General features: G+C 43.0%; 2 protein-coding genes across 2 annotated transcripts in view; both read right to left on the bottom strand.

The window, feature by feature from the left end:
• The window catches only part of LOC311037333 (uncharacterized protein), a gene marked incomplete at both ends in the record, with an annotated part of 559,758 nt that overhangs the window by 424,669 nt on the left and 116,432 nt on the right, over positions 1 to 18,657 (bottom strand). The window lies entirely within an intron of this gene.
• LOC311037210 (kelch domain-containing protein 3-like) lies at positions 15,024 to 16,499 on the bottom strand (the record flags this gene model as incomplete). Its single annotated transcript, XM_084046330.1, has 1 exon — positions 15,024 to 16,499. The coding sequence occupies one exon, from the start codon at positions 16,497 to 16,499 to the stop codon at positions 15,024 to 15,026; it is 1,476 nt and encodes a 491-aa protein (XP_083902456.1).

The raw sequence follows: 18,657 nt of genomic DNA on the forward strand, positions 1-18,657 counted from the left end.
GAAGAGTTCATCTATACTACTTAGCCTGAGGGTGTGTCCATACTTCGACGCAAATATCATTACAGTTGTAAATAGAAGCATACATAGCCTATACATGTTGTAAATAGAAGCATACATAGCCTATATATGTTGTAAATAGAAGCATACATAGCCTATATATGTTGTAAATAGAAGCATACATAGCCTATATATGTTGTAAATAGAAGCATACATAGCCTATATATGTTGTAAATAGAAGCATACATAGCCTATATATGTTGTAAATAGAAGCATACATAGCCTATATATGTTGTAAATAGAAGCATACATAGCCTATATATGTTGCCAAAGTAAATGTATTCTCAGGCAATCCTTTTTTTTTTTTAATAAACAAATAAAACAGACCTAATGCGAAGGATACATTTTTCTTTCTGCGACCCCAGCGGTTCTCAAACCTTTTAATGTCAAGGACCCCCAAATTGATATATATTTGTCCGCGGACCCCCATCAGAAAATATTTTGAGCCAGGGACCCCCAGAAGACAAGATTTGCGTTGAAAAATGTTCAAAAGAATTTCAAGATTTAAAAAAAATGTTCAAAAACAGCAGATCTACATGCTCGCAGCGCTGCGAGCATGTAGATCTGCAGTTTCTTTCGAATAGCCAACCAATAAATGGATAAAGCGGTTAGCTGCTTTTTGCTGGGGACCCCCTGGAACCACCCCAAGGACCCCTGGGGGTCCCCGGACCCCACTTTGAGAACCAATGATACACAATATACAATACAATGCAATATATGCTTGAATGTTCTATGGATGTATATGGGTATATACGTAGCCTACTTGTTCTTGCGGAGAAAACTGCGGTACGGCAAATATTTGCATATTTTGTGTTCTATTTGCCTATAAGACCATGGAAGTATCCACTTCCCCTACACAGTGACTGAACAGATATCTATTCTGACAGCCAGTATATGTGGTCGCATTATATCACATGAAGCTTCTTTACACACACACACACACACACACACACACACACACACACACACACACACACACACACACACACACACACTGATCCTGTCAAATCACATTCTTGTGTGCAGTCATTCCTAGTTAACTGTCAGTTGAACCACATGGCAGGTTTCAGGCACACTTCAACCCCCCTGCATGCATGCCTATTCTGGGGGAGGAACATTCGCCAAAAGAATAGCAGATCTACAAGCTCACGAAATAGGAAGTTTGAGAGGAAGAGTGTCATAGTGCATAGTACTGTGTAAGCAGTGAAAAGAAGAGCGTCATAGTGTATAGTACAAGCTCAAAGTCGCTTATAATAAGCGGATATGGCAACACTGGTTGCCATGTCTGGTTTCATGAGTTTTTTTTTTTTTTTTTATATCAAAAAATAGAACCATTCATACACTGGTGCAGGTGTGTAACAGATTAAAATAACGGACAACTTCAGATATTAATTATGCTAGTCCATACCTAGACGACAATACTGACTTTTTTAATAATCATTATATGGAAATGACCTAACTGCTGAAAAAGCTGTGGCAAACCAAGAATCATGCAATGACCGGCTAGGTGGCTAACATCACATGTTGACATGTTTAATCTGTACATAGCCATATCACAATAAGGGCTTTTTTATTTTAAACTGTATTCACATTCCTCATCCAGATACGTTAGTGAGTTCCTTGGACTTACTCTTTTTTGCAGTTCGGTCGTTTTCCCCCAATGATCTTCGGTCCACTTTTGTAATCACTATAGAGAGCCAATCAGAATCCTTTGCTGCTGTATCTGCAAGACAGTTGGACAACCGTTTGTGATCAGGGTTCATGTGCTTCATTGTTACATCTGGTGTACCGGGTACATAAGAGTTAAACTTTTTGTTCGGCTTCCTTCAGACAATGCAGCAGCAAAGGTAATAATAATAATAATAATAATAATAATAATAACTAGAAAATGTGCTCCTCGGAGCACAGGTCTCCGCCAGACGAGGTGGTAAAACTGTTCCTGATTAATTCTGTCTTACCTATTTATATTACATATTGTGATGTCACGTGATGCTTGACCAATGTTAGGTGTTCACAGACCATGTGCCCATGTATGGAGCTGGACGGACACACGGCCGGACACACACACGGACGGACAAAGTGAAAACATACTCTCCACCATGCCTTGGGCCTGGTGGAGACAATAAACTCTCTCACTGCCAGACTTATTTCTGGCCGCGTTTGCCCACTGCCAGCGATTTTCTTACCTTTTTCAAGTAGTCACAGAATATGTATGGTTCTTGGCAGCCAGGGCATTCAGAAAAATACTTGATAACTCGCTCTTGGCAACCAGAGAGTTAAACACCGTAAAAAAACGTTAAAAAAAGAAAGCAAGAGGGGGTGCTTAAAGAATTCCTCTACACTTCATAGGAAGAATGAATCCAGTTTCAACTAACGGTGCAAAACAAGTAGGAGCGCGTAGCATCATGGAAATGAGGCTATACAGTTACAGTGAGCCTTCCTGGAGCCATGGGGCCCGGGTTTGAATCTGACCCCAGGGTCTTTGCTGCATGTCAACCCCACCCCCCCCATCCTCCCCCCCCTTCTCTCTCTCTCTCTCTCTCTCTCATCAGAAATAAAGCAGAGAATGCTTTCAGGTAGGGGGAGGGGCCAAGCGCCCCAAAGGCAGGGGCGCAGCCATGGGTGGGCCAGCTCTCTGTGAGCTGGCCCACCCATGGATGCGCCCCTCCCATGGCTGCGCCCACCCATGGCTGCAAACCCGATTTTGCAAAAAAAAATGCGGGTCCGGGGGCAAAAAAATCTAAATCCTATCAGTATGTTAATTGCTATATCAGTGGTGCTCCAACTTTTCCATGTCAAGGACCCCCAAAATGATGGCCGCGGACCCCCATTTCAAAATGCTGTTCCAGGGACCCCCACCAGAAGCAAAGATTTTAGTAAAACATTTTCCCTTTAAAAATATATACACAGTAATTACTGTCAGGCAGAAACGTATGTCCTGTTTCTTTACAGGAAATGTAAAAAAGAACCATGTGCTCCAGCGTATCCAATTATTTAGTCACAAGCCCTTGTTAATGCTCTAGTTAATACTAATACTAATGCTGTTAATCTCGGTTAAATATTTATAAAAACAACAACAGTCTGACTTTCAATCCAATCTGGGAAAGCCATAGTCAAAAAGAAAAAGAGAAAACAGCGCCCTCTGCTGTTCTTTTCCTCGCTCTGAATCTGTCTTGAGAGATTATTTCAATCAGGCTGTCATTATATGCACATGTCTTTTTATTTTCTATTTTTTACATTCTTTCAAAAATAGCTGATCTACAAGCGCACGACATGCGTTGTGGGGGGTCCCCAGTAAAATAACTTGTGGTCGCTAGGGTAAAACACATGGTTGCTAGGGTAAAACAGTGGTCTTAATAGGCAGTTGCAAGGGTCCAATATGGAGGACGTGCTAGAGTGTTATAGGCGGTTGCTAGGGTAAATATCTGGCTGCTATGGCAACACAGTGGTTGCTAGGGTGTAATAGGCTGTTGCTAGGGTCTAGCTACGCCCCCCCTTCAAGCAGTGAAACGGGGGGGCGTTTCACTGCTTCAGCCCAGCCCTGCACATGAACTCTGCAGCCGCACTGAGGCCCCTGGTGGAAAGCATCCCAGCCCAAACATTAACGTAACTAATAATTGGGCCGCGCGACCCGGAAATTAGCGTAATAATCCTAAAACGGGAGCAAAAATATATTTTTTGGGGCCCAGTGGCCCACTGGCCCAGCGGCCCACCGGGCATTTGCCCGGTACGCCAAATGGCCAGTCCGCCCCTGTCTGACCTCCATGTGTCGTCATGCATCAAATCGGTCAGCTCCAAATATGGGGGTTCGCCGATTTACTGATGACATCAGCGATCTCCATATATGGGCATAAAATGGACAGGGACAAGGACTGACCAATCTGGTTGTCCAGAGCCAAAGATCCGACCGCTATGCCCATATATGGTCATGTGCATATATGGGACCGACCGACTTCAAACTCGCCGTGTGAATCGACAAGGACTGGAGGGAGTATGCTGCCCGCCGTCGAGTTATTGGATAATAAATACAGTTATTATACAGAACTGCCAATCCAAACAATATGCCCATATATGGGACTTCCAATATATGGGCATATAGTTTTATATTGATGACATCACGGATCACCATATATGGGGTTAAAAGGGGGACAGACAGATAAAGGGACACAGGTAGACAGACAGAAACAGACGTCTCCATATATGGGCACAAAGGGATACAGACGGACGGGTACAAGGGGTACTCTGACAAAGCCCCCGACACTATGGCTCAGATATATTGATTGGATCGGTGGAGAGACAACCGAACCTCATGGGTTTTATATTTGGTGAATTCATAATCTCACATTTAAATATACATATTTCACACTTTAAAGAGATAGTTCACCCAAAAAATATCCATTACTCACCCCATGGAGAATTGAATTCATGGATATTTTTGTGTTTTTGTCGCATTCCTAAGCCAATCATTTGATGACAAGCAGTGAGTTCCGGTAGGAGACACATCTTTGTGTCTCCTACCGGAACCCACTGCTTGTGAACTATCCCTTTAACTCTCTAGGACAGGGGTCTCCAACAGGGGGTCCGGGACCCCTAGGGGGTCCCCAGAGTTACAACGGGGGGGGCCGCCAAATCTTTGTGTGATAGGATCATGTTTTTACATGAACCACTTGAACCCCAGCATCCCTATTCTGAGTGGAACATTAGCCACAAATAGCAGATCTACAAGCTCACAGCGCGAGGCGTTGTGAGCTTTGCTTGTAGATCTGCTATTTCTGGAAAAGAGGTTTGGTGTAGAGGGAAAGAAAGACTACATATTGACAGTTCAAGTGGTTACATGTCTGAAAATACACATTAATCGAACATACACTGACGATAGTGCTGTCAAAGTCTATGAAGCTGTCTCAGAAATCTATGAAAATGTTTAATTTACAACATAATTTTATACAATAAGCTGTGGGGTCCCTGCTTCTTCTCTCTCTCAGCCAAGGGGTCCTTTGCCTGAAAACGTTGAAGACCCCTGCTCTAGGAGACGAGCCCCATCTATAAGAGGGTTCGCTAAGATCATCATTCAATTTAAATCGTACAAGGCCGATGCCAGTGGGGAACACATGCCCTCTGGTTGTGTCTGTGTCCCTTTGATGTCAAAAGAAGGGAACGTGATAAATGACTGCTCTCCCATGTTTATATTTCATTAACCAATAAGAACAAGGTCTGGCCCAAGCAAGGCCTTCATCAGGTTACAGGAGTATGGTCTGTTCTAACAATAAGTAGCTCAGTCAATGAGTGTCATCACTCAATCAATTCATTAACCAATAGGTAGGCTATAGTGATGAGCGGGACGACCCGTAACCCACGGGTCCCGCGGGTCAACCCGCGGCGCGGGTGGTCGAGTCAGGATTTCAGAGGCAATTAAGCGGGCTGCGGGTGAGCGGGTCAGCCGCTCTCACACGCAAAAAAACCCCCAAAAAAATCACATGCTCTTGTTTTGTCTTTATTCCTAATAAGAATAAGAATAACTAGAAAAAGTGCTCCTCGGAGCACAAGTCTCCGCCAGCAGACTTGTGTTGTGTCCTATCCGTCTGTATAAGTGTCCTATCCGTCCTGTCTATGTAAGTGTCCTATCCGTCCTGTCTGTGTAAGTGTCCTATCTGTCCTGTCTGTGTAAGTGTCCTATCCAATTGTTACAGTATCCGCCATTTCTCAGCCATTTCGTGATTATTCCTGTCTTACCTCACTTTGAAAGAGGCACAGACTCTTTCAAAGTGACACATGTATTTATAGGCCGCTATACGTCACTAGCCAATCAGATCACACTATTTCACCGTATTGTCACGTGTCACGTGAGGCTTGACCAATGTTAGCTTGACATGTGGAAAGTGAAAGGCAGCAGTGAGGCAGCAGTGTGTGAGGCAGCAGGACAGCAACCACTAGGCCTCATACAGGCCTGCAGCAGCATCCACCAGGCCAGCACAAGGCTTCAGGAGGACAGCTACCACCAGGCCTCATACAGGCCTGCTGCAGCATCCACCAGGCCAGCACAAGGCTTCAGGAGGACAGCTACCACCAGGCTCCAGGAGGACAGCTACCACCAGGCCTCATACAGGCCGGCAGCAGCATCCACCAGGCTAGCACAAGGCTCCAGGAGGACAGCTACCACAGGCCTCATACAGGCCTGCAGCAGCATCCACCAGGCCAGCACCAGGCTACAGGAGGACAGCTACCACAGGCCTCATACAGGCCGGCAGCAGCATCCACCAGGCCAGCACCAGGCTACAGGAGGACAGCTACCACAGGCCCCTTACAGGCCTGCAGCAGCATCCACGAGGCCAGCACAAGGCTTCAGGAGGACAGCTACCACCAGGCCCCTTACAGGCCTGCAGCAGCATCCACCAGGCCAGCACCAGGCTCCAGGAGAAGGACAGCTACCACCGGGCCCCATACAGGCCTGCAGCAGCATCCACCAGGCCAGCACCAGGCTACAGGAGGACAGCTACCACCAGGCCCCTTACAGGCCTGCAGCAGCATCCACAAGGCCAGCACAAGGCTTCAGGAGGACAGCTACCACCAGGCCCACACAGGCCTGCAGCAGCATCCACCAGGCCACCACCAGGCTCCAGAAGGCCTTTCAAGTGTGGAGTGTTAATCAGAGTGGTTTGCTGTGAAATCACCAGTAAGTCAGTTAATCTGCTGTGTGACTCGTTTTTAGTCTAGATCAGCAGATTCAGGATGGGGTTGAAATTGCTGCAAAAGGACATGGAGGAGCTGAAATCAGCAGTGGAATTTATGTCTTCTAACGTGGAGACAATGATGAAGCAACAGGCCATCATAACAGAGCTGATTGGTGATGTAAAGCAGCTCAAAAAACAAAGCACTGAACAAGAGAAGAAAATTGTTTTCCTGGAAAATAGATTGGACAGTTTAGAGCAATATTCAAGGATGAACGATGTCATCATCTCAGGTTTGAAGATCAAACCAAGGAGCTTTGTCCAGGCGGTGAAAGGCCCTGCATCAGCGAGCAGTCCTGAACACGAGGAGTCAACTGAGGAACAGGTAAAATCATTCCTCTTTGATAAAGACATTGACATTGACAATATTGAGGCATGTCACACGCTGCCATCCAGGAGGCTGAACGACAGGCCAACAATACCACCAATAATCATTCGATTTGCAAATAGGAAACATAAAGTAAATCTGCTGAAACAGGGTAGGAAGCTAAAGGGCTCAAATGTTTACATAAATGAACATCTCACCAAAAAAAATGCAGACTTTGCTAGAAAAGCAAGGGCTCTGAAAAAGGAAGGTAAAATCCAGTCCACTTGGACTATCAGCTGTAAAGTCTTTATCAAATCTAATGGTGCAGCAGAGAACTCAGGTGGGGTTTGCATCACAAGCATTGACCAACTAGAGAGGTTTGATAGAGACCAATAAGGTGTAACCATCATTACTCCTGTGCAGGGATGAAATGTTGCTGCTGTTTTGCTTGTTAATATTTGAGTACTTAACATCTACTCATGATGGAGATTGAACAGGACTTAGATCCAGACCTTAATCTGCTTGAGACCATCAGTGATAACTGTCTATATTATACAGAGAGTCAGTTTAATGCAAATATTTCATATGAAAAGGGCATATCAATTATTCATTTTAATAGCAGAAGTCTCAATGCAAATTTTAAAGACATAAAAGAATATTTGAAAGTATTTAAACATGCTTTCAATATTGTTGCTGTCTCAGAAACCTGGATTGGAAATGAGAAAGGTGCAGATTTTGTTTTAAATGGTTATGATTTTCATTACATCAGCAGAGAATCTGGACAGTATGGTGGTGTTGCTCTGTTTGTTGATGAAGGGTTATCTCACAAAGTTATTGATAATATGTCATTAGCTGTTGAAAATGTGATGGAGTGTATCACTATTGAGATTGACACTGAGAGAACGAAAAATGTAATCGTTAGCTGTGTGTACAGAAAACCAGGTACAAATATTGAAACCTTTATCACCAATATGGAAATGTTGTTTAGCACATCAAAACAGAAAGTTATTTATGTCTGTGGGGATTTCAACATTGATTTATTGAATCCCCAAAAACATAAAAGTACAGATGATTTTATTGATGTCATGTACAGTATGAGTATGTTTCCAACTATATCTAAACCTACCAGGATAACAACCCACAGTGCATCCCTAATTGATAACATATTTACTAATAATATTGATGGAAACAAAAGTGGTATATTGATGAATGACATCAGTGATCACCTGCCTGTTTTTACAATTTATGAATGTAATTATAAGAAGAAGAGGGTGTCAAACGAAATCAAATATAGGCGATACAGATCCGCTGAAACTTTATCTGCATTCAGAAATGAACTGTTGAACTATAACTGGAAAGAGGTATGTGAGGAAACAGAGGTTGATATAGCATATACATTATTTTTAGATATATTTATCGAATTATATAATAAGAATTGCCCTATTAAACAATACATTAACAGGAATAAATATGCAGAAAACCCATGGATGACCAAAGGATTGCAAAATGCGTGTAAAAAAAATAATTCCTTGTATAGATTATTTATCAAGCACAAATCAGTAGAAGCAGAGTTAAAATATAAAAAATATAAAAATAAACTAATACATATTATGAGGTCTTGTAAGAAAGATTACTATTCAAAATTATTAGACAAGAATAAAAACAACATTAAAGGAATATGGAGCATATTAAATAGTATCATTAGAAACAAAAAAACTGATCTCACATACCCTGACCGTTTTGAGGACAGGGATAGGAAGATCACAAATATGAAGGATATTGTTGATGGGTTTAATAACTTTTTTGTTGATGTTGGTCCAAATCTAGCCAAAGAAATAAAGGTAACAGGGAAGAAAGTTGAGGTGGAGGACTGGGGGGAGAGAAACTCAAACTCATTCTCTCTGGCAGCTGTTGACAAAGGGGAAATTATAGAGATTGTAAAAAAATGCGCTAACAAAACATCTACCGACGGAAATGATATTGACATGGTACTGATAAAAAGCATCATTGAAGGAATCGTTGATCCCCTCTCTCACTTATGTAATCTGTCATTTAGATCTGGAATATTTCCAGAGAAAATGAAACTGGCTAAGGTTATTCCTTTATATAAGACGGGTGATAAGCATCTTTATACCAATTACAGGCCTGTTTCCCTGCTGTCGCAGTTCTCCAAGATATTGGAAAAATGATTTGTTAAAAGACTGGACAAATTCATAGACAGTAATAACTTGCTAAATGACAGTCAGTATGGCTTTAGATCATCAAGATCAACTTCTATGGCTTTGTTGGAGGTAGTTGAAGAGATTACAGGTTGTATTGACAATAAGAAATATGCAGTGGGTGTGTTCATTGACCTCAAAAAGGCCTTTGACACGATTGATCATGGGTTGCTGTTAAAAAAGATGGAGAGGTACGGTATTAGAGGGGTAGCACTTGACTGGCTGCATAGTTACATAAATGATAGACAACAATTTGTTCAAATTGGAAATTCTAAGTCACATAGCTTAAACATTACCTGCGGTGTCCCACAGGGGTCAGTATTAGGACCCAAATTGTTCATTTTATACATAAATGATATTTTTAAGGTATCAGACATTCTGAAGTTAGTTGTTTTTGCGGACGACACAAATATTTTCTGTTCAGGAGATGATTTAAATCAACTCATAACAGAAGTCAAGAGTGAGCTACTCAAATTGAAACACTGGTTTGACAGTAATAAATTATCACTAAACTTGAGTAAAACCAAGTTTATGATATTTGGAAATCGTCAAATAAATATAGAAATAAATGTAGAAATAGACCAGGTAAAGATTGAAAGGGTGTATGAGATCAAGTTTCTGGGTGTCCAAATTGACCACAGACTCAGCTGGAAATCCCATACAAAATATGTGTGCACCAAACTGGCAAGAACAATGGGGATACTGGGTAAAGCCAAACACATTTTAGATAAGAAATCACTACACACTCTGTATTGTGCACTTGTTGACCCTTATTTGTCATACTGTGTAGAAGTATGGGGAAATACCTATAAAAGCACTTTAAATAAGATTTGTATTTTACAAAAACGAGCAGTAAGGATAATTAATGGAGCAGGATACCTTGATCATACTAATAATCTGTTTTTACAATCTCATATTCTAAAGTTTCCAGATCTAGTAAAATTTAAAACGGCACAAATCATGTTTAAAGCCTGGAATAAGAGTTTACCTGGAAACATCCAGAAGCTTTTTAAGGAGAGCGATGGAAAATATGATTTAAGAAACAAACATAATTTTAAACAGATGATAATTATTCATGCAACACTGAAACAAATGTGCATTTCAATATCAGGTATTAATCTTTGGAATAATCTTGATATAAGTATCAAAAACTGCAGAAATGTTAAACAGTTCAAGCGATGCTATAAGCAGTCATTTATACTACATTATGGTCAGATCATTTTATACTGATTGACTAATTTTATAAGTTACTATGATTATTTGCTGTATATGAATTGTTTTTTAAATTGACTATTTTCTTTACTTCATATGATCTTTTATTACTTTTAGTAGGATCGATTTATATGTATTATATGTAAATTGTGTACTCATTTTATGGTATATCAATTTGTATTAAAACATATTGTTTTTACAATAGGTTATTTGTCAGGGTAAGAAGGGGGCCGGACTAGATAAGCATTTGCTTCTTTCTGTCCCTTCTTGAACAAATGTTTTGAAATTGTGATGATGATGTATGGAGTTTTCTGTACTTTGAAATTGTTCAAGATAAATAAAGATCAAATCAAATCAAATCAAAAACAATGTCTCCTGGCGGAGACAATAACAACTAGAAAATGTGCCCCTCGGAGCACAGGTCTCCGCCAGTACTGTTCCTGATTAATCCTGTCTTACCTATTTATATTACATATTGTCACGTGTCACTTGACCAATGTTAGCTTGGCTGAGACGGACACACACACGGAGGGTAAAACTCTCCTGGCGGAGACAAAAAAATCACACCCCATTCATATTTAGAAACAACAGTGGTCATCACAGTGATGGAAGCTCACTTCAAAAAATATAAATGATTTTCTGAAGTGCGTGGTGCTATTTATAGGTTTTTATTTCATCATGCGTCTCACTAGCCAATCAAAGCATTGGTGACAACATATTGTCACGTGTCACGTGAAGCTTGACCAATGTTAGCTTGGCTGAGACGGACACATACACGGACGGACAGAGACGAAAACATACTCTCCACCATACTGGCGGACACAATAAAACAGTTTGAATACACTTGGGGTGTATACTTGAAGATTATTTTCTAACCTTGATTTTACAGAATTATAGGTACGACCCGAGCCATAGATTTATATATGGGTTCGCGGGGCGGGTCGAGGCGGGTTGGGTTCCGTAGCGGGGCGGGGCGGGTCATGAAAAAACCCGACCCGCACATCACTAGTAGGCTATCTAAGTGATAGAGATGTATCTATTTTATGCCCTGTCTGTCTTGCCATAACTCTTTTATGAGATTGTCCCATCTATCTTTTGCTGTGTCCCTTTTATGCCCATATTTAGAGATCTCTGTATCTGTTTTGAGAAAAAATCTTGTGTTTTTCAAGTGGCTTTCATACTCTTGAAAAAGTCCAGGAATGCGGCAAACCTTCGGTGTAGTGGAGATAATAAGCTTCCATTTCCAATCCTCTTTTCCGTTTTTCTGTTGCAGCTGTTGGTTGTCATGACTACCAGTTCCAACCTGATGTTATGTGGAAGTTCAGACTGCTTCAGACCATAGTGAATAACTGCCAGCTCGCATAACGTCTTCAGACTAAGACTTAAGTCTAATATGTACAGTTCATCAGGTCTATGTCCTCCAAAGAAGATGATCTGATCCCCCACCATGCAACAGCACATCCTAGACATCGGACCCTTGAAGTGCCCTTGGGCCCAAGGGGACGCTTCCCCGTTGGGCTCAACCTTCGTCCAGGAGAAGGTCCCTGGATTGTATTTCCAAAAATCATCGAAGTGCCGGAACATGTTTTGTCCACCAAATACGTAGAGCTCTCCATTGAAGGCAAAGGCTGAATGACCCCAACGTCTTTCTGGTAGAAGCTGTGCGGGTGTGGTCTCCCAGCAGTTGGTCTCTGTGTCAAACACTCCGCAGTTGTTGCCAAAGTAGTCGTAGCTGTAGCCCCCGAATACAAACATCTTTGTCCCGATGATGGTGGCAGAGTGTTCAGATGCCGGAGTTCCTTCGGTGTTGATTAAAGACCAGACCATCGTGGTGGTGTCCAACTTGTGGATGTCGTTGTAACTGCATCCGGGTCCTCCAGATCCTCCAAAGATGTACATGTCCTTCCCCGAGACACAGGCTGAGTGCTGCCACCTGGCCTCTGGAACGTTCCCAGATATCTTGGGCTTGAACCATGTGTAGGTGTTGACGTCAAAGGCGAAAAGCTCGTTGCTGTGCTCGTCAGAGTACTGCCCTGTGTAAGTACGCCCGCCCCAGATGTAGATGGTATCTTCTATCAGGGCAGCTGTGTGACCATAGCGCCTTGAGGGAACCACCTCAAGGGTGTCGTTCTCCTCTTCTCCAGCTGTCACTACTGGGGGCAACGTCACCCAGAGCAGAGACACTGGGTTGAATACATTCACATCAATCTGACCCATGTGGGTCTCCTCCCGCTTACATAACCCTCCAAAGGAGAACACTTTGTGCCCCACTGCCACCGCAGCATGGTAGTCCCTCTTAAAGCCTCCTTTCTGATGCAATGTCCACTGAAACATTTCACACATCTTCTTGAAGATAGATAGAGTCTTGGAGGTCTGTATTGAAGGGTTAAGAGCCGAGCACTGTGGTCTTCGTAGTGGGTAATGTGAGCTTTCACTGAGACCGCGGTGGCTTATAACCTCTCCGGCAGTGACATCATCACTCAGCCATGCCCAAATATGGCTGAGTTGGGTCTGTGATGTCAGACAACAGCGGTAACCATAGCAACGTTGTACACAAGTGTGCATCAACAGCGGTAACCATAGCAACGTGGTACAGAAACATTGCGTAACCATGGCGACTTGATATCAACAAACCTGGATGCAGAGCTCGGGCACAGTGGTAAAGTCCGTCCCACTATGGAGGTTGTTGGTTCGAATCCACGCGGTGCATCCGGCTTTGACTGGCGTCTATGCAAACACAATTGGCCCATGTTCGAGGGAGGGAAGCCGGGCGGGGAGGGTGATGTGTGTCACCACATGTAACCCTACGGGCTGAGGGTGGCACCTGTCAGCATGGAGTGTTGGGCGGGAGGAGAAGCACGAAGGCTCTACGTCTTCCGGTGGGGGCTCCTCACTGGCAGGTGAGTCAGTAGAATACGACAGCAGTGACAACACAGATATGTGTGTGGGGAGGAATTAATTGGCATAACGACAAAATTGGGGAGAGAAAAAAAGGAGTATAAATAATTAACTACTCTAAAAAAATGTTTTAAAATAAATAATAAATAATAATAATAATAACAACACACCTGAATGCAGTGAAATAATTTTTGAAGCCAAAGATTGTTTGGTAGAGGTTTGGGTTGTGTATCAAAATCAGGCTTGAACAGCAGTTTGCACTCACACAGTGAATGGTTGGTGACTCTTGACTAGGTCAAGAAGTTTACCAATTGTACCTTGGAAGTCTCGTAAGTAAATCTACCAGACTAAAGTAAAGACAATGCAACACAAAAAGACATTAGGTGAAGGCTCGGGAAGGCTCATGGTGCTTAACTGTGGATTGGGACCCATGTTTGGGTCGTGCAAGCATTTGTATGGACAGCAAGTAAATATTGTTGAGAATCACTGTGTTACAGAGCCACATTGTAATTAAGTGCTACCACAAAATCCCTTTAGTTTGAATGGGAAAATGCCATTTAGCTACACAGTGGGGCCAGATGAAATCATAAAAATGTTGACAAATGTTCGTAAACTCACTACGCCCCCACATTTGTTTGACTACAGATATATCCTATACAAGAAAATGTTCAAACGACACAAAATGTAATCATCTAAGCTGTGCTATTTATACTTTTGACCATTTGAACAGCAACAGACAGCAACAGATGTTCTTCTACACTGTAACCTACCAATCAAATCCCACAAATGAACTACACCTGCTACTTTTACAAGAGTAAAATTGGGTCACTCTCTTAAAGACACAGTACACTCAAAAGGTATTCCTCATTAATGTTTACCATAGCAACCACTGGTTGTACCCTAACAACCGCCTATTAGACCCTAACAACCATCTATAAGTAACTAGCAACCTCAAATTATACCCTAGCAACCACTGTTTTACCTAATCAACAACCTGTTTTACCATTGCAACCACATGGAACCAAAACCCTTATGGGTCCATTTGGTTCCATGTGTACACTCTCAGACCCGGGGACATTGAGAAACCGCATAATGTACAGCACAATGCCTTGCTACAAATCAAATAATGCAAATGATTTTCATGTGAATGTTTTATATTTGGTGAATTCAGAATCTAAATATATTTTACAGCATAACTCTGTAGGAGGCGAGCCATCTATACGAGGGTCTGTCTGCCATGAACAACATTTAACTTAAACTGTACAAGGCTGATGCCCTCTGGTTATGCAATATGTTGTACCCATCTGTCTGTGTACCTTTTACGTTAAAAGAAGAGAATGTCCAAACATGATGAATTACTGCTCTCCCATGTTTTATTTCAACAAGAAAAACGTTTGTTCTAGAACAATTAAGTAGGTCAGTCAATGGGTGTCATCACCCAAACAATTCATTAACCAATAGGTAGGCTATCTAAGAGACATATCCCTCCCATGAAAAGGATAGAAATGTGTCCCTTTTTTGCCATATATGGAGATCTCTGTAATCTGTCTGTCTGTCTTGTCCCTATTTGCGAGCAGAGATCTCTGTCTCTTGCCTGTGTCCCTTTTATGCCCATATATTGAAATCTTGTGCTCGTCGACTGGCTTTCATATTCTTGAAGAAGTCCAGGAATGCAGCAAACCATCGGTGTAGTGGAGATACTAACCTATTTTCCGTTTTTCTGTTGCCGCTGTTGGTTGTCATGACTACCAGTTCCAACCTGATGTTATGTGGGAGTTCAGACTGCTTCAGACCATATTGAATAACTGCCAGCTTGCATAATGTCTTCAGACTAGGACTTAAGTCTAATATGTACAGTTCATCAGGTCTATGTCCTCCAAAGAAGATGATACGATTCCCCACCATGCAACAGCACATCCTAGTCATCGGACCGTTGACGTACCCTTGGGCCCAAGGGGACCCTTTCCTGTTGAGCTCAACCTTCGTCCAGGAGAAGGTCCCTGGATTGTATTTCCAAAGATCCTGTACTGTAAAGTGCCTGAACATGTTTTTCCCACCAAATACGTAGAGCTCTCCATTGTAGGCAAAGGCTGAATGACCCCAACGTCTTTCTGGTAGAAGCTGTGCAGGTGTGGTCTCCCAGCAGTTGGTCTCTGTGTCAAACACTCCGAAGTTGTTGCCAAAGTAGTCGTAGCTGTAGCCCCCAAATACAAACATCTTTGTCCCGATGATGGTGGCAGAGTGTTCAGATGCCGGAGTTCCTTCGGTGTTGATTAAAGACCAGACCATTGTGGTGGTGTCCAACTTGTGGATGTCGTTGAAGTTGTGTCCAGATCCGCCAGATCCTCCAAAGATGTACATGTCCTTCCCCAAGACACATGCTGAGTGCTGCCACCTGGCCTCTGGAACATTCCCAGATATCTTGGGCTTGAACCATGTGTGGGTGTTGACGTCAAAGGCATAAAGCTCATTGCCGTGTTCGTTGGAGTACTGCCCTGTGTAAGTACGCCCGCCCCAGATGTAGATGGTATCATCTAGCAGAACAGCTGTGTGACCATAGCGCCTTGAGGGAACCACCTCAAGGGCGTCTTCTCCAGCTGTCACTAATGGGGGCAACGTCACCCAGAGCAGAGACACTGTGTTGAATACATGCACATCAATCTGACCCATGTGGGTCTCCTCCCACTTACATAACCCTCCAAAGGAGAACACTTTGTGCCCCACTGCCACCGCAGCATGGTAGTCACTCTTAAAGCCTCCTTTCTGATGCACTGTCCACTGAAACATTTCACACAGCAACCAGCGTGGAGCTTCTTGAAGATAAGAGTCTTGGAAGTCGGTATTGAAGAGTCTTGAGAGTCGAGCACTGTTGGAGATCTGTGGGCTTCGTAGTGGGTTATCTGATCTTTGACTGAGACCGCGGTGGCTTATAACCTCTCCGGCAGTGACATCATCACTCAGTGACATCATCACTTGCTGTACACAAAGATGTTGTGTACAGCAACAGGGGTTACCATAGCGTGGTCCACAAACATTCTGTACAGAAAGAGCGGTAACCACAGCAACGTGGTACACAAACATATCGCGTAACATAGAACTCAAGTGCTTAATTCGTGAAGTATTTGTGTACGCCCCGACAGGAGCCCCTGGGTGCCACAGGCGCACCATTGCTCCGCCCCCTCTGTGTTCCTATTGGCTAGGCTTTAAACAGCCGTAACTCCAGTTCCCAGCATGCTAAACTTTCGAAACTTGCTAGGTGCACTTAGACGGCCAACAGGGACAGGCTGTAACTGCTTAAGCCCCGCCCCCTCTGTGTTCCTATTGGCTGGCCTTTAAACAGCCATAACTCCAGTTCCCAGCATGCTAAACTTTCGAAACTTGCTAGGTGCACTTAGACCGCCAATAGGAACAGGCTGGAATTGCTTAAGCCCCGCCCCCTCTGTGTTCCTATTGGCTGGGCTTTAAACAACTACGAATCCACTTTTCCAGCATGCTAAACTTCTGAAACTTGCTAGGTGCTCTTAGACGGCCAATAGGGACAGGCTGTAATTTCTTACACCCCGCCCCCTCTGTGTTCCTGCCGGGATTGGGACTCGAACCCGCAACACGCTGTCAGGCTACATTGTAGCCTAGGTGCCTGGACCCCTAAGCAGTCCAGGCTTCAAAAGAAACATGTGATGTCTTCCCCAGGACCTAAACTAGTGGAAATAGCCGATCGATCTACAACCTCACAACATGTCGCTTCTCCTGAGTGGGAGGCGGTTGTCCAGAACAGCCACATGCCCATATATGGAAATCACTGTATCTGTGTGTGTCCCTTTCATGCCCATATATGGAGATCCCTGATGTCATCAATATGACATCATAGACTGGCCTCCAAGTACTATGATAAAGGGTACAGCTACTAAGCACTCTGACAACAGTTACAACGGGTATTGCATAACCGAGGGCAGGATCGCCCTAGTAATATGAAATTAATTAATTTACGGATTTCATAATATCAAACAATGTTTATCAACATGGGGTTTAGGGTCTTTGTATGCATCCTTAAAATTGGCTTAACCCTTTCATTCCGGGAGCATGTGTGTGTGTCATTTTACGATTCCTTTGGCTATTCAAAAATAGCGGAAATACAAGCTCATAGCGCAGCACCGAGCTATGAGCTTGTAGATCTGCTATTTTTGAAAAATTGTCAAAAGGTTTGGAAATCGAAACATCATGAAAGAGTTTGGGAACCACTGATATATTATAGCAACATACGTTTTTTTCAAAGAAACCGTTAGGATATAGAAAACATTTGTAGAAACCTATTCATGGACCCCCAAAATGATATGTATTCGGCCGCAAAATATTTTGTTCCAGGGACCCCCCAGAAGCAAAGATTTGAGTTACAAATGTTCACTTTAGAAAGATATATATTAAGAAGATAAGAAGATAAGATTTGCACACATTTTCAAGATTTTTCAAAAATAGCAGATCTACAAGCATATAGCACGGCACTCGGTGCCGCGCTATATGCTTGTAGATCTGCTGTTTTTAGAGGTCTAAAATGACACAGGCGCGTTCCCGGATTGAACGGGTTAAGGGAGGACCGGGCGGCGGGCAGACCACGGCCACATCACTCTGACTCTAACGCCCATATACAGGCATGTCACTATGACTCAGACATAACCATAAACAAACCCGATCCGCCCATATATAGGCATGACCCTATGACTCAGACATAACCATAAACAAACCCGATACGCCCATATATAGGCATGTCCCTATGACTCAGACATAACCATAAACAAACTATGACTATGCAAAATATGTCTTCCCCAGGAAGACATATTCGTCGGACCAGCGCTTGTGCATTGTTTACATGGTTACAAAGTCACTCATATGCCCATATCACATGGCAACTGGTATGTCCATATATGGACATATAAGTCACTCATATTCCCTCATGAGGACATGGCCGTTCATACGCCCTTATAAGGACATGTCAACTCATATCAAGTCTGCCACGTCAATCAGGTTTGTTTACAGTGGGTCGTCATAGTTACGCACTATGTTTGAGTGAGTCCTGGTTGCTATGGTTACCACCACTGCTGCTGGTCTGACATAAGTTTAACAGAGTCCATATTTGGTTAACGGATGATGAGTCATCGTGACATCACCCAGTACACAGAGCCGGACAGTATAAAAGCAGTCTACTGTACCTATATCAGACACCTACTCACTCTCTATGGTCTAT

This window comes from Gymnoscopelus microlampas (genome assembly GCF_963454915.1).
Source record: "Gymnoscopelus microlampas genome assembly, chromosome: 21".
Taxonomy (NCBI): Eukaryota; Metazoa; Chordata; class Actinopteri; order Myctophiformes; family Myctophidae; genus Gymnoscopelus; species Gymnoscopelus microlampas.